This window comes from Diabrotica undecimpunctata, chromosome 8 (assembly GCF_040954645.1).
Source record: "Diabrotica undecimpunctata isolate CICGRU chromosome 8, icDiaUnde3, whole genome shotgun sequence".
NCBI lineage: Eukaryota > Metazoa > Arthropoda > Insecta > Coleoptera > Chrysomelidae > Diabrotica > Diabrotica undecimpunctata.
In genome coordinates this window covers 75,175,293-75,191,846 of record NC_092810.1, presented here as the reverse complement: position 1 = coordinate 75,191,846, position 16,554 = coordinate 75,175,293, and the positions used below count along the sequence as shown (strand labels likewise).

The window sequence follows — 16,554 nt, the reverse complement described above, 5'->3', positions numbered from 1 at the left end:
ATTTTCAGTTAAATTAAATGAAAGTGATACGAATGAAATGAACTAAGATTATACGAATTTCCAGGTAAAAATATACAATTTTATTTATATTCAACAACAATAAATTAATTAATTGGGGTTAAGTACTCAACATAAAGTTATTATTAGGCAGTATATTTAATTAGACTAGTTAGGTGCATAAGTAATAAAGCAAGTTACATTACTTTATGTTTAATTATAAAGTTCAACGTTCAACGAAGTAATATAAACACAAATAAGCTGTGAAATACAATTTTTTATTTATTTAAATCAACAGATAAACATTTATTTCGCCGTATAAATAGTAAAAAAAAAAGAAATATAGAAATAAAGAAAATTCAGAATGGAAAAAGTGTTGTTTGTGCTGATAGCATTGTTGTGTCAAGACAGTTTAGGCCAACTCTGTGGTAAGTTAAAAATCAAATACACTAGCTACGTATAACAAAATTAACAAAATGTAACAAATTTAACACATCATCGTATTATAGGGTATTTTTAAAATTTTGACTAACCAATCTGAATGAAAAAAAAAAACAGCTACCAAAATTACAGGAACCATTACATACGCCATACGTTATACGTGGTATATATACCGGGTGGTCCAATAAGCCGATCTCTCGGCTATATATTAGAAACTATTCATGTTATAACTTTAGGAGAAAAAAATCCTTAATAAAAGTGGCCAAGAGAAATAGCTGGAAATAACTTTCAAGTTTCTGGGTTAACCGCTAGGGGACGTAACCTGTAAAGAAAAATTTGAAAACCAGTTTTTTGTGAAATATGCCCAATTATACCAAGTGTTAAATAAGTAAACTAGAAAGAGGCCTAAATTCCGCAAAGTTGTTCAAGTACTTTTTTTTTATTTTTTCAAGTAAAGGGTGGGGGAGAGTGGAAAAATATTTGTGGATAAATACCTAACTATGGTTTGGATCAACCGATTTTAACGAAATTAGTGTCATTAGAAAGAGTGTGGATGATTTAATTTATATCTACTATAAAACAATTGCATTTAGTTTTAATTGTCATGGGTAGAGGGTACTTTCTAATAGAAAAAATTAAAATTTGTTTTTCTTCAAAATGTTTAATGGAAACACCTATTTATTGTAAATTATATGGAACTGGAATAAATTCGTAACAAGACGGCGCAAACTAGCATCATATCTCGAGTTCGACAAAAGCTATCAACATGCGGTTTGCGCCATTTTGTCACGAATTTAATCCAGTTTCATTATAATTTACAATAAATAGGTGTTTCCATTAAACATTTTGCAGTAAAACAAATTTTAATTTTTTCTATTCGAAAGTACCCTCTACCCATGACAATTAAAACTAAATGCAATTGTTTTATAGTAGATGTAAATTAATTTATTGACACTCTTTCTAATGACACTAATTTCGTTAAAATCGGTTGATCCAAACCAAAGTTATAGGTATTTATCCACAAATACTTTCCCACTCTCCGCCACCCTTAATTTGAAAAAATAAAAAAAAATGTACTTGAACAACTTTGTGCAGAATTTAGGCCTCTTTCTAGTTTACTTATTTAACACTTGATATAATTGGGCATATTTCCCAAAAACTGGTTTTCAAAGTTTTCTTCACAGCTTACGCCCCCTAGCGGTTAACCCAGAAATTTAAAAGTTATTTCCAGCGATTTCTCTTGGCCACTTTTACTAAGGAATTTTTTCTCCTAAAGTTATAACATGAATAGTTTCTGATATATAGCCGAGAGATCGGCTTATTGGACCACCCGGTATGCCATATATACGTGGTATATTGGTGGAACTTTGTAAACAAAATATAACTACTTATACAGTGTGTCTGAGTAGTTTGGAACCATATGGGAAACTTTTTTATTATTAATTTGACGAAAAAAGTTATTCTTCATAAAAAGCTCTGCATGATCTAAAATCTAACATGCAATTATCAGTAACTAAGTACCTTTATATTTCACAATATCTAAAATTGTTATTACAAAAAGTAGTTTGCAATTACAAACTATGTTTTAATATGCAATTACATCCTTCTAATTGAAAAAAGTTTGCAAATTTTTTCTCAAATTACCGATACCGAATACAATTTTTAGTTATTATAAATATGCTAACCCTTCAGTTCCAATGAACTCCATGGTTTTGTACAGAAGTGAAGGAAAAATGTAAAGAAAAGAAAAAAGCTCAACTGAAATACATGTCAACCAAAACAAAAGAGACATACCATAATTACAAGACAATAAGAAACGAAACACATGCACTTGTAAGAGAAATAAAGAATTATCACTGGGAACACTTTTCGAAAGAAATAGAACATGATTTTTATGGTCTGCAAAAGGAAATATGGCGGTTTATAAGAGGTCAAAGAGCGGAGGTAAAAGAAATAATACTCGTAGAACCAAACACATAGAAAAGGATACATGTATTGACTACCTAAAAAAGCTCTATGCAGAGGAAAAACAAACGATACTAGAACCGGAAACACCAGAAATTGCCACAAATGAAGAACTTAATATAAAAATGAAGTGAGTTCGTAAAATATTTGAAAAGCTGAAGAACAGAAAAGCGGCATGTAAAGACGGGATACCAAAAACGAATTACTGAAATATTGTGGAGCAGCAATGACAGAACAATTAACATCATTAATTATTAAAATTATAAAACACTATAAAATACCCACTGGAAGAATGGGGAATGAGCGAACTAATTCTATTATTCAAAAAAGGAGATAAAAACAACCAGAAACCTACAGAGGTATAAACTTAAGGTTGATCTGCACCCCCCAAAAGACAAACTACAAATTCAAAAAAATTGAGAAGGTATATGTATTTTGACAAATTTTGAGCAAACTTCATGTTTTTGTTTTCGAAAAAACTACTTTTTTTCAAGTATAAAGCGGGAAAACCAGACATACAATTTTGTTAATTTTCTTACAACATAAAGATTTAACCCTAAGAAATACTTAAGAATTTTTGAAACTTTTTGAATTTACAGTTTTGTCACAATGGGAAAAAATAATATGTTCCGGCTTTCAATAAAGCTACCGGTAAGAAACCGGAAAAAATTTTAATAACAACATATATAAAACTATAAAAGTGGAAAATATTTGAAATAAAACGTTGAATATTTTTTCCTAAACATATGAAAAATCTCGTTAAACAAGAATCATACCTTGAACTGCCGCCATCAAAAAATTTTATACTATAAAGAGAGATGGCTCCATCTCAAACGTTGGTAGTATTTATCATCGATAGATTGCATTACTTTCGGCCTTAAAACGCTTCAAGTGAATCGTCATACTAACAGGGTTGCCATATCAATTATTTTGTACAATACTTTGGCCGATTAAAATAAGAATGTTATCGGTTTGAATGAATTTTATCTGGCATGCTGAAACTTACAGAATAATAGATACTGTTTGTACTATTCCATCTATAAGTAATATATCTATAAAAAACGTATTTAGTTTTTAAAAACCTATTTAGGCGTTTTTAGTTCATTATTTTAGTATTTATAAACAATAGTGTTGCTTGCATAACGTATTAGTGGTAATTTTTATATTAGTATAAGCATTAGTTTTTTTAAAAAATTCACATTTGTCAACTTGTATTTTAAATCTTGTTTGTGTTTAAATTCTTAAGATTTACCATATGTTCCTAAAGAGAGGTTGAAAATGTCCATGTAGACTAGATATATTTCGCCTGCAAGTCTTTTTAGTACGTTCTCCATTACTCTCTGGAATGTTGAGGGTGCATTTTTGAGTCCGAATGGTATTCTCAGGTATTCGTAGTGGTCATTTCCAACGTTAAATCATCATCATCATCTTTGGCTCGACAATCCTCTGTGGATCTTGGCCTGCTCTAAGATTCGTCGCCATTCTGTTCGGTTTCTGGCAACTTGTTGCCATCTTCTGATTTTTAATATCCGTAAGTCGGTTTCAACTCCATCTAACCACCTAATTCGCGGTCGGCCTTTGCTTCTTCTTCCTACAGGTGTTCCTGTGGTTAGCTTTTTAACAATCGTATTTTTTGGCATTCGTATTATGTGTCCAGCCCATCTAAGTCGCTGTGTTTTAATGAACGTTATGACATCTGGCTCATCAAAGAGCTGATACAATTCAAAATTATATCTTCTGCGCCACTGCCCTTGGTCGTTTATAGCTCCAAATATTTTTCGGAGTATTTTACGCTCAAATATTCCCAAAAGTCTTTCATCTTTCTGCGTTAGAGTCCATGTTTCTGCTCCATATGTGAGGACCGGCCTCAGCAATGTTTTGTATATAATAATTTTAGTTCTTCTTTGAATGTTTCTTGAGTGGAAATGCTTTTGGAGTCCATAGTATGCCCTATTTGTAAGATTTATTCGTTTTTTGATTTCTTCGCTTGTTTTATTGGTAGCAGTCAATATCGACCCAAGGTATGTGAAGTTGTCAACACGTCCAAAGGTATGACTTCCAAAGACTGTTTCTCGTTCCTCATTTGCTATCGGATCCTTTGTAACCAACGTGTACTTGGTTTTGTCTTCGTTGATGACTAGACCGACCTGTTTCGCCGCTGTTTCCAATTCTAGGAGATATTGCTCAACATCTCGCTTGCTACTCCCTATTATGTCAATGTCATCAGCATATGCTAAGACTTGTATCGATCTATTGTAAATAGTACCGCCGTCCCTAATTCGTGTATCTCGGACTGCCTTTTCTAAGGCAATATTAAATAGGAGGCAAGCCAGAGCATCCCCTTGTCTGAGTCCATCCTTTATCTCAAAGGATCTAGAATTCTCTCCATGTATTCTAACAGTAGCTTCTAAGTTAGACATTGTCATTCTCGTTAGTCGGATAAGTTTCTCTGGTATACCAAACTCATGCATTGATTGGTATAGCACTGTTCTCTTGACACTGTCGTATGCGGCCTTGAAGTCGACGAATAGGTGATGGGTTTCAATATTGAATTCTAATGTTTTCTCGAGAATCTGTCTTATTGAATGAATCTGGTCAATTGTTGATTTTTCTGGAGTGAATCCAGCTTGATATTTACCAACTATGCCCACTGTGTAAACTTGCAGTCTTTCGTAGAGAATATTTGCTAGTATTTGTAAGTAGTTGTTAACAGGGTTATACCTCTATAGTTGTCACACTGGAGCTGGTCACCTTTTTTATGTAACGGGCATATCACGCCTTGAGACCATTCACAAGGCATGGTCTCATTATGCCAAACAAGAAGTAAAAGCTTATGCAGTGTCTGTAGTAGGGCATCGCCACCATTCTTGTAGAGCTCACTGCAAATTTGATCAATTCCTGGTGATTTATTATTTTAAAGGTTTTTAATGGCTTGGGCAACGTTTTCGATGGTAGGTGGTCTTTCGTTTGGGTTAAAAGGATTCCAATCATTTCGATTTGCTAGGGTGTTATCTGCTTCTTCGATATGATGGCCATTAAATTTTGCATCGAAAAATTCAACCCATCTGTTTAGGATTGAGGCCGTATCATTTAGGATGTTTCCTTCTACATCCTTACAGCTCCTTATTCTTGGCTTAAACTCTTTGCGCATTTTATTTAGATTTCTGTAGAACTTTCGAGTTTCATTTTGATTTCTTAGCCATTCTGTGATTTCCAACTGCTTTTGCTCCAACGTTAAATGCAGTCTTCTAAATATTTTCTTCATTAATTTCAATTTGATGGAATCCGCTGGCTACATCTGGGTGGAAAAATATTGGCAGCGTCCTAGTTTGTCCAGAATGTCTGTTATATTTGAAATTGGATATAGATCATGGATAGTTTTCTCGTTCACCTTCCTGTAGTCGACAACTATTCGCCATTTAATTTTTCTTGGGGCATCTGGTTTCTTTGGGGCAATTGATTAGGTTTGATGATTTCTTGATCGATCATCCTTATGGATGTGTGGATACCGATTTGACTTGGTGTAAACCGGAACTTCATCTCTTGTTCGTATATGGTGTTTTATTTGGTTAGTAAATGTTAACTGACTGTCTGAATGATGAAATATGCATAATGCAAACTTCCTGCACTGTCGTCTTCGGTGACATTTTCCTTTTGTATTAAAATGATCAGTTCTTAGGAAAGGATCGACATCTCTTAGATTTATTGGTTGACTTTTGATGGCATCAATTATTGCTACTTGAATATATTCATCGGTGTTATTGACTAGCTCGGTCCAGGCAAGTTGATTACATGCGACGGAGAGAGTTTCTCTTAGGATGGCACCTTCGACTTCTTGTCTTGGGATGACGACTTTACCTGATGTTTCTTTTACTGGCAATTTGACTTGTATAATTGTTTAGGGCTCTGGTGGACTCTATAGAATTGGGTTTCATTTGTGACATAGTAATTAATAGGAAGAATAGAATGCTCTGTAGTAAGAGCAGCTTGGGTAAAATCGAGATTTGCTTTCAGAAGCCTTAAGATTAAGACCATCAAATGTCTTGTGAACTTTGAAAAGATAAAATTTTAAGTTACGATCCGAGTTAAATTCGGGAAAAATTGGAATTTCTACACCATAATCTTCTGAATGATTCTGAAAAATGGATGTAGCAAGTGGTTCATATTTAATATTATTTTTGTAGAATTTATTGGCTATATCAGGATTAAGGAAAGATTTAGTGGCTCTTGTATCAATAAGTAGTTTAAGTGGGGGATTTTGAATTTTGATGTAAGAAAGCTCTTTTTTGCAAAAGCATTTGATTTGGCCTAAAGAATGGCTGTGGCCATTGGGGCTTGGGCACCTCAGGCTGCCATCGTGTAGTAGCGGGTGTGTGAGTTAAATTGTGTCGTTTGTGAAGTGGCAGATGGTTGGTTAGAAGATGATAAGGAATAATTATGAGATTTTTGGAGATATTTTAATATTATTTTTTTTTTAAATATATCGGATAGCAAGAGCAAGATTCGGTGGTCTCATGGATCGAATTGTTGATCCTAGGGGTTCTCTTAGATCCGCCAAAAATATAATTAGAGCTTGTTGGAAAAATTCTTTTTTTACTTCTTTTAACTTCCTCATGTTATGTGTGCAATTCAATGTGATTTGAAATAGTATTTAAAAGATTCATGACTTTTTCATGAATTTGTCGAGGATTTTTGTCTGGGGCTTGACGATGATTGACTAAATCTCTAGTTAATGAGTTTTCGTTACGTTGGTCTGCAAAATTTTAGAAAAAAACTGATTTCATTGACGGCCAGTATTTACAGCCGTATACAGAAATAATTTTTCTGTCTCTTCCTGTAATTTTGTTCATAATTCCTCGTGTAAGCATATGATTTTAAAAATTTTCGGGATTTGTATCATCCCAAAAATGGTTTAGAAGCATGGAAATAACATCAATAAAATTGTGATTCATTTGGATTGCCGTCGTACTCTGGTAAGATAGAAAAATCTTTATTAACATAAAAAATGGGTGCCATATTAGAATTATTTGAACTCGATGCTGGTGTAATAATTATAGAAGGTATTTCAAACGAACCTGTTTATATTCGTATTCATATTCAATGTCTAAATATTGCACAAGAAGAAGTTATAAGAACAACTAGGACAAAATCGAATTCACTAAGAATAGTCTGCAATAGTTGCTATACATTCGAAGATCAGTTCAATAAATTAGCTGATTTAATTTCTAAGTTATCAGATAGATTCGCATCGATTAAGGATTGTCTCGAGGCCTTGGAACAACCTTCTCAAACTAACTCAATTGAGTAACTCGAGGATTGTAACAAGAAGCAAATATTCGTTATCAGTTTCCACGTTTTTCCGTTTTTCGTATTGGTAGGTTAACAATAGTAATAAGCCTAGGGCCATTAACGGTTAAATTTGCAGATAATGATAGTCCATTATTTATGTTGCACAATAAGATGAGGTTGTTAAGAACCAAATTTTCTAGAATTCAATTTTGAAAGATGCCATAACTAAATATCAACTAAACTGTTTGAATAAATTGCGAGAGGAACTGGAAAAATATAAAGTACTTAACAAAGAACTAACAATAAAGTATATTAATAAAGTTTCAACTATTATTAATACTAACCAACAAAATGCCACAAAAAACGAATAAAGACAACCATAAATATTTTTTAGACCAATATTGCTTCTTTACATGCTAAGTTTTCTGACTTTTTGTCATTTAAATCTTCTCATGCCGATATTCATATTTCCGATATACATAATAGTATGTTTGAGATGGAGTTCCTCTGAGGTCGGTACGGGAAGTTAATGATTTTGGTGTTACTGTCAACCAAACATTAAGTTGGTCTACTCAAACGGCAAAAGTAGTTAGTAAAGCGAACTCTGCTTTATACTTTATATCAAAAGCTTTTCATAGAATGTCTCCGGACTTGTTTTTATAGTAGAAGCTACTAGTTTAAATAGTTTCAAAAACAAGTTTGATGAAAACGAACAGAATATTGTACCTAGTCTTATGTTAACTACATTGTTTGTATATTTTTTTTTCCTTTTATATCTTTCCTAACGCAGGGAACAACTTATTTAATTCCCGAAGATCAAAACAACACCCAAGATCCAACCAAGTACCGCCCAATTACTTGTCTTCCAACTCTGTATAAATTGGTCACATCCTGTGTAGCCCGGCATATCAACCAACACTGTGCTCTAAACAATATCATAGTGCCTTAACAGAAAGGATGCGCTAAGGGTTCCATGGACTGCAAAGAACAACTTATCATCAACTCAATTTCTAACCAAGCATATAGCAAAAAACGGAATCTCTTTACTGCTTTCATCGACTACAAGAAGACGTTTGATTCAGTGCCACATGAATGGCTTATAGATATATAAAAAATATATAAAGTCGATGATAACATAGTGACCTTTTTAAAACATATAATGTCAGATTGGAAGACAAAAATTCACCTCAAAATACCTGGTGAAAACAATATCGAAACTGAAAATATTGCAATCAACCGGGGCCTATTTCAAGGAGATTCGTTGAGCCCACTGTGGTTTTGTCTAGCGATTAACCCTCTATACCAGATATTGAACTAAACTGACACAGGTTTTAGCATCAAAAATAACACTACTGTTGTTGCAAAGCTTAATCATCTATTGTATATGGATGATTTAAAACTATTAGCTTCCACTCGAAGCCACCTGGATCAGATGCTAAAAACAGTAGAAAATTTCTCTAATGATATTAGTATGCACTTCGGTCTTGACACTGCCGTGTAGGTACTATAAAAGGAAAGTTTCAGCCCGGCGGATTCGATATGTAAAACGGCCAGAACATCGAGGCCATGGGTGAAAATGATATGTATAAATACCTAGGAATAAAGCAAGCGCGGAAGATTGACCATAAGCAAAAATGAAAACTGAGATAACTACTGAGTTTATACGAAGGGTAAAACAGCTGCTTCGTTCACACCTTAACAGTAAAAATGTGTTTAAGGCACTAAACACCTACGCATGTTCCGCGCTTAGCTCTTCATTTGGTATTGTTAAGTGGACAAAAACGGATATAGAAAATCTTCAGCGAAAAGTACGAACACACCTCACAAAGGCACAAAAACACCATCCTCGAAGTGCAGTAGAAATAACGACATTACCGCGGTATTTAGGAGGACGAGGACTTATGGATATAAGTGAGTAACTCGAAAAACAAATTACTAATTTAAGAACGTATTTTCAGGCTGCAGGCTGAGACATCTACTCTACATCGCGCGATTTGTGCAGTAGATCATACAACACCGATCAAATTGAGGGAACCAGAAATGCGCATAAACCATCTTACTTAGGACGAAAAAATGCGCACTTGGATGGGTAAACCTCTGCACGGGCGACATCCCAATGAGGTCAGTCAAGACCATATCGACAATATAGCGTCGAACTATTGGCTGACATCAGGAAAGATGTTCCCTGAAACAGAAGGTTCACTACTGGTCATTCAGGATCAGGTTATACCAACCAAAAATTACTTGAAATATGTCGTCAAAGAACCTCAGGTCCAGAATGACAAATACCGATATGCATGTTAAGCTCAGGAAACCATCCAACATCTTACCGGGGGCTGTCAGGCATTTGCTGCAACTGAATATAAGGAACGGCACGACTCAGTAGGAAAGATCATTCATCAAGATATAGCTATCAAACTGGGACTTCTTCAAACAAACCATCTTCCATATTATCAATACGTTCCTGAGAGTATACTTGACAATGACAACTACAAGCTATACTGGGACCGCGCTGTGCTCACAGACCAAACAGTGGCACATAATAGACCAGATCTCATACTAGTTAATAAACTAAAGAGACAAACAACATTAATTGATGTGGCGATACCCAACAACAATAATCTTCGTGTTAAACAGAACGAAAAAATCGCCAAATACAGGGATCTGGAAATTCAAATTCGAAGACAGTGAAGAATGGAAAGTACCCAGACAATACCTATTATTCTCTCTACTAGTGGAGTCATTCCAAAGAACTTCCTAGAAAACATAAAAAAGCTAGGTCTGAATGAACATCTCTACAAGACCATGCAGAAGGCTGTATTACTCTCAACGTCCAGATGTGTACGAAAATTTTTGGGAGATACTCCAACATACCAAGTCACCTAGGGCTCAATAACACGGAAAGAGTCCCACCAGAGCTCAATCCTTTTGATACCGTAGGTATCTGGGATGAGTGAATTTTCCTCTTAGAGGGAGTGTGAGCCGTATGGTTAAATCTGGGATAATAATACTCAAAAGCAAACTTAATTCCAAGCCCATAGTAAAAGCAATAAACACATACGCAATACCACTTTTCACATACTTATTTGGCTTTATAAAATGGTCGAATACGGAAACATGACACTACCACGCACACAAGGCGAGAGAAGAACATTGTGTTTTGGAAATATCACCCACTACTTAAAGATAAAAATAAAAAACAAAAAACAAAGACAAAGATATATAGAGCAGCTATTAGACCGGTGATAGCATACGGAGCGAAAAAGAGCATGTCTTACGAAAAAAAAAATATAAACAAATATAAAAAAAATATAAATAAAAAAGAAAATAAAAAGTAAAATATAAAGAAAAAGTAAGAATTATTAAAAGCAAAATTATTAAAAAATAAACAGCCCAATAAAGCCAGAACAAGGAGAATATAGAAGACTAATGAAGCGTGAAATAAGAAATAGAAATATAACAGAAGGGAAGACATAGTGAAATTTATTAATCCACAAAGACTGAGAGCCCATGCAGCAGTAGAGCCATCTCTAGGATCAGAAACAAATTAATTATGGGTGAAGATCAACCTTAAATACCATACTAAAACTTACAACTTAAATTTTACAAGAACTAGTGAATCAGAGTATAAGTTTAGCAGATGAACAACGGGGTTTTCGTAGTGGAAGATCGTGTACCGATACAAATTACTGAGAAGTCACTAGAGTAACAGACCAGCATTTCTCTGTCTGATTTACTCTGAGAAAGTATTTAACAGAGTAAGACTCAAAGATATAATCCATCTTTTGTATAATAGATAAATTCTCCTAAATATTATAAAAACTACTGAAAAAATCTACCAAAACAACAAAATGGAAGTCAGAATAGATAGACAACTTACAGAACCTATAGAAATATGCAGCATAATAAGACAGGAGACTTATTAACCCCTATGCTCTTTAATTTAATCATGGATGAAATCATTAAAATCGTTAACAAAGGGAGAGGATACAGAATGGGAAACAAAGAAGTAAAAATACTCTGTTACGCAGGCGACGCAATATTGATTGCGTCGTCTTGTGAAGTTTTGAAAATAAAGTTAATAAAGTGCTTATTGAAAATAGCAAATTTGCCGAAACGTTTAAGCAATAATTGAATAGTTTTATTTACAGACCGACAAACCCAGGAAATAAAAAAGTTATATATATATATATATATATATATATATATATATATATATATATATATATATATATATATATATATATATATATATATATATATATATATATATAAATATGTTGGAAATATCGGGTATGTGGTCTATATTAAATAAAAAATCTTTGTTTTTTCTAAAGCTCAATATTTCGCCATTTATTTGATGGCTTCATCGGGAGTAACTGTAAAAAACAAACATTTCAAAACACTGACGTACACTTAGATTTACAATACTTACAGAAATTAAAAGATTATACATATAAATAAAATTGAATACTAAAATAACATTATTGTTGATAAAACTGTACATTTAATAAAATGCATGTTAAAATTTAAAATATCTTTGAGCACGTTCGTTAACAATAAATAAGATGGAACAAGTAAAAATTATTTCAAAATGCAAAAAATAACAATGTAAGAAAACATTAGAGGAAAAGTATTTCTTTAATTAATCATTAAGGCTAGTTGGTATGATTAATCATTAAGGTGAGTGTAGTTTTAAATTTTGTTTGAAATATTGAGCTTTAGAAAAAACAAAGATTTTTTATTTAATATAGACCACATACCCGATATTTCCAACATATTTATAAATTGTTTTTTGGTCGAAATAATCACGTTAAATATATATATATATATATATATATATATATATATATATATATATATACAAATATATATATATATATATACAAATATATATATATATATATATATATATATATATATATATATATATATATATATATATATATATATATACAAACAACACAGTTTATTAGGGCTGCAGTCAGTAGTTTGGCCGGGATGTTATAGAAACACTCTTTTGACTTTTGGTCGAGCTTTCGGAAATCTTTTATTCCTTCTTCAAGACACTGTAATTAGAAGAAAGTGTAAATATTTACAACATATCTCAAATTGTCATTACAACTTACTAGTCGTTGAAATTATTTTTGTAAAGCTACGACACTCAACATTAAAAACACACATATAAAATATAACATTTAAAATAATGGCCAATATTATTATATTATATTATATTATTTTTACGTGTGCATTAATAGATCATGCAATTAATAATAATCATTAATTTAATTTCAATGAAACTAAGATATTAAGACGTAAAAACCAATTAAATAAAAGAGGATTCTTAGAAATGGTATGCATAACTAAACATTAATGCGTCAATAAAAAAAACTGATATTGTAAAACTAAGCAATATTTATAATTACATTCTGTCTTACGAAAACTGATACTATAATTCCCTAATATTAAATTTCCTGACTGCAAGTGCACATGCATTTATTTTTTTGGTTTTTATGTCACTACGATGTGAGATCACCCTACTGTGGAAATTACGAGTTGATTCTCCGATGTATACGTTGTTACAATTGGTACACGGTATATAATAAACAAAATTCGATGACTCCTGTATTGTAAAAGGATCTTTTGTTTTTGTCTATAACTTCGATACCGTTTTCACATTCTCAGTTGTAATTTTTAAGCCACTAACATTTTTGAAAATGTTTATTAGCTTAGGTGTCAGAACTGGAATGTAGGGTAGGCAACCATAAGTTATTTTAGATGGTATTACTGATGTGTTGTATGTCAATGTCAATTGTCGGACCTCATTATTATGAAAATTTTGGTTATCAGAAAATGGCGAAGGAAAAGGAGAACCGAAAATGGGTTAATTTAAAAGACCTAGGGAATAGGAGTTCTCTAGTAGTATAGATCTCAACTTTTTAGTCCCTTGTCCCTAAACTCGATGTGTGACAAGTTGATAATCCTAGTTTTTAAGGACAAAATCAAATTTGTTTTCATCTTATATGGATGTTGAGAATGAAAATTTATGAAACGGTTGTTTCTAAAAACAAGGTGAAACTAAAACAAGGTTTACGATACCACTCCGTCCTTAGCATGTCATCACTGCCACGATGGATAAGCATGTCTAAAAAAGGAATCATACTATCAGCCTCTCCCTCAACCGTAAACTTTAGGTGTTCACATTGGGCGTTAAAGGTCTTTAAAACATCAGTTAGTTCGTTTTCAGGGACCGACAAAATCAAATCATCTACATTTATATCGTTTAATAAAAGGTATGTGAAATGCTTTTCTTTACACGTTGTTATAGGTTCATCCAAAATAAAGTTACATAGTATGGGGGATATTTTGCTGCCCATTGTAGTGCCAAAGATTTGTTTAAAAAAATTACCATTGAACAAAAGGACGTTAGAGTCAAATATAAATGTTAAAATTCTTATGAAATCATCTAAACTGATCTTGGTATGCGGAGATATGCTGTTCCAGTTATTTTTGATGCTGTTAAGAATAGCATCTAGTGGTAAGTTTGGAAACAGTGACACAACATCTAAACTATTGTTAATAATCATAGTTTATTGAATGACACAAAAAGTCACATCAAACTTTAGAACAGTCCGTGAAACATTCCAAACGTGTTTACTTGGAAATCAGTTTCATAAAATCTAGTATGTCTTGCATAAATAAGAAGTCTGACATAGATAAACCGAGCAACATTTATTGTTATTTACTAGAAAAACATCAAAAATAAAATAAATATTTACCTCTACATATACATGTCATAATATACCTGTATGCATAACATGTTGCATACCATTAAGACAGGTTTAAAAATTAAAAAGTAAAATTGCCCATGATGGGCCTCTTGTTTCTTGAAAAGAAATACAATATTAAGAACACCTAATTACATTTTAATCTTATTGTTTTTTCTTTCTGTTCTGTATGTATCAGAGTTAAAACACATCATCAAAAGATGTCATAAACTAAGTTTTACTATCCTTACAAAAATTTTAGAATGTACTTAGTAAGTTGCACTGACGAATTGTGATATTTTGTAAATATTTACATATTCTTTTTATCTATATTACAGTGTCTTGAAAAAGGAATAAAACAATTCCGAAAGCTAGACAAAAATTCAAAAGGGTGTTTCTTTAACATCCCGGCCAAACTTCTGACTACAGACCTAATAAACTGTGTTGTTTATTTATATCGACACTCACTAATATCCAGTATTTCTTATATATATATATATATATATATATATATATATATATATATATATATTATATATAATATATATTATATATATTTATATACCGTAAACTGGGGTAACTTTGCTCCACTTTTAGGAGTTATTAAAGGAATTGCGAGGAAAAGTGTATAAAATTTCTACTAGTATTATGTTTTTTTTTATTAACTGATCAAGAAGGTATACAATGTAATTATTGTATCTCTCTCTTCTACGGCACTACAGCCCAAAATGAGCCTTGGCCTCCTTTATTTTTTGCCTCCACCCTTGTCTGTCTGTGGCTGCTCTTCTCCATACACGGACTCCTAAAAGTGTGCATAGTCCATGTTTCGTAGCTTTAGTCGTTTCCGAAAGTTCCCCTTGTTCCGAGGCAAATGTTTAGGTTTCATAACAGTGTGTTTTTCCGGGAGTGGGTTGTTAGCCCACTGCCCAACCTTCCTCCTTTACCCGGGCTTAGGACCGGCAATGGTGACTCCTGAGCTACTCAATCCACCCATTAGTCACCACAGGCGGAGTTGTAATTATTGTATGGTATTTTTTATTCTAAAAATAATTAATTACATATTTTTTTTTAATAAAAAGTGGAGCAAAGTTACCTATAGTGTGGGTAACTTTGCTCCACCTCATAAAAGAATGAAATTTTGTATAGTAACATATAGTTGGAGCAAAGCTAATGGGTTGCTTATATTAACCTTGCTCCAAAAATATTATTTGTGCAAAAAAAAACTAAAAAAGATGGCAGCGTTATTTATTTGAAAAGAATTAACAATAATAAGTGTTAATTATAACGTGAACTTAATTCAGGAATTGTAAAAGTTCCCCTTTTAGAAACTTGTTAGGAGTATTAATACAGCCTAGTACATCAGTCCATAGGTAAGTCAGTTCATCCTTTTCTGAAGGCCACTTCCACAGTTTGAGAGACTTTTCCACTGCGCTAATGGTTACCGTTTTATCATCAAGCCATAATGCTCCCGGGGTATAGGTGGCTCTCGTAAGAAAACACTACAAAACGTCCCACTTCTCGAACAACACTTTCAAAATTATTATGTTTGTTTTCTTTGTCTTTTAAAAAATTTACAAATTCATTTTCAACTTCTTTCTCCCTGGCAAGCTCTTCAAAAGTCTACATTGTCCAATGAATTATCATCAAATACCATCTCTTTAGCTCTAAAGCGAACAATATTTGGTTCCTCAGGAGTTATTCGTTGCTTATTGGTATTCATCCCAGAGGTTGTAGGTTCTTCCATCTCTGCATCGTTGACTGCATAAACACTTTTTCCAGCTGGAACAATAATTTTTTTTCTGCGGTGGTTAACAGTTTTTGTCAAATTGGATCTTTTTGCTTCGAGGGCTTTTAAAAACTCCGATTGCACAACAGATGGGTCGCATTTTCGTGGTATTCGGCTGAGTACTTCCTCAACATTCAGGGGAAATATTTCGCATTTTCGAAACCCTGCCTCTAAAGCAGATTTGATTTGTGGACCAAGCAAGTCCATCACCTTTGAAAGCAATGGAGGAACGTGTTGCTTTTGTATATTAGTGTTGCGGATGCCGTCTTCAGTACTTTTCCAATCTGACAAAATTTTTCGCCAGGCTAT

The 16,554-nt window shown here is 32.9% G+C and overlaps 1 protein-coding gene across 4 annotated transcripts in view; it reads left to right on the top strand.

The window, feature by feature from the left end:
* The first annotated feature begins 325 nt into the window (after positions 1-325).
* LOC140448460 (laminin subunit alpha-2-like) overlaps positions 326-16,554 on the top strand; it is a 37,626-nt gene continuing 21,397 nt past the window's right edge. For all 4 annotated transcript variants that reach the window (XM_072541541.1, XM_072541540.1, XM_072541538.1 and 1 more), the window contains exon 1: positions 326-425. In XM_072541541.1, coding sequence (XP_072397642.1) covers positions 362-425 — 64 coding nt within the window. In that variant the 5' untranslated portion in view covers positions 326-361. The remainder of the gene's footprint in view (positions 426-16,554) is intronic.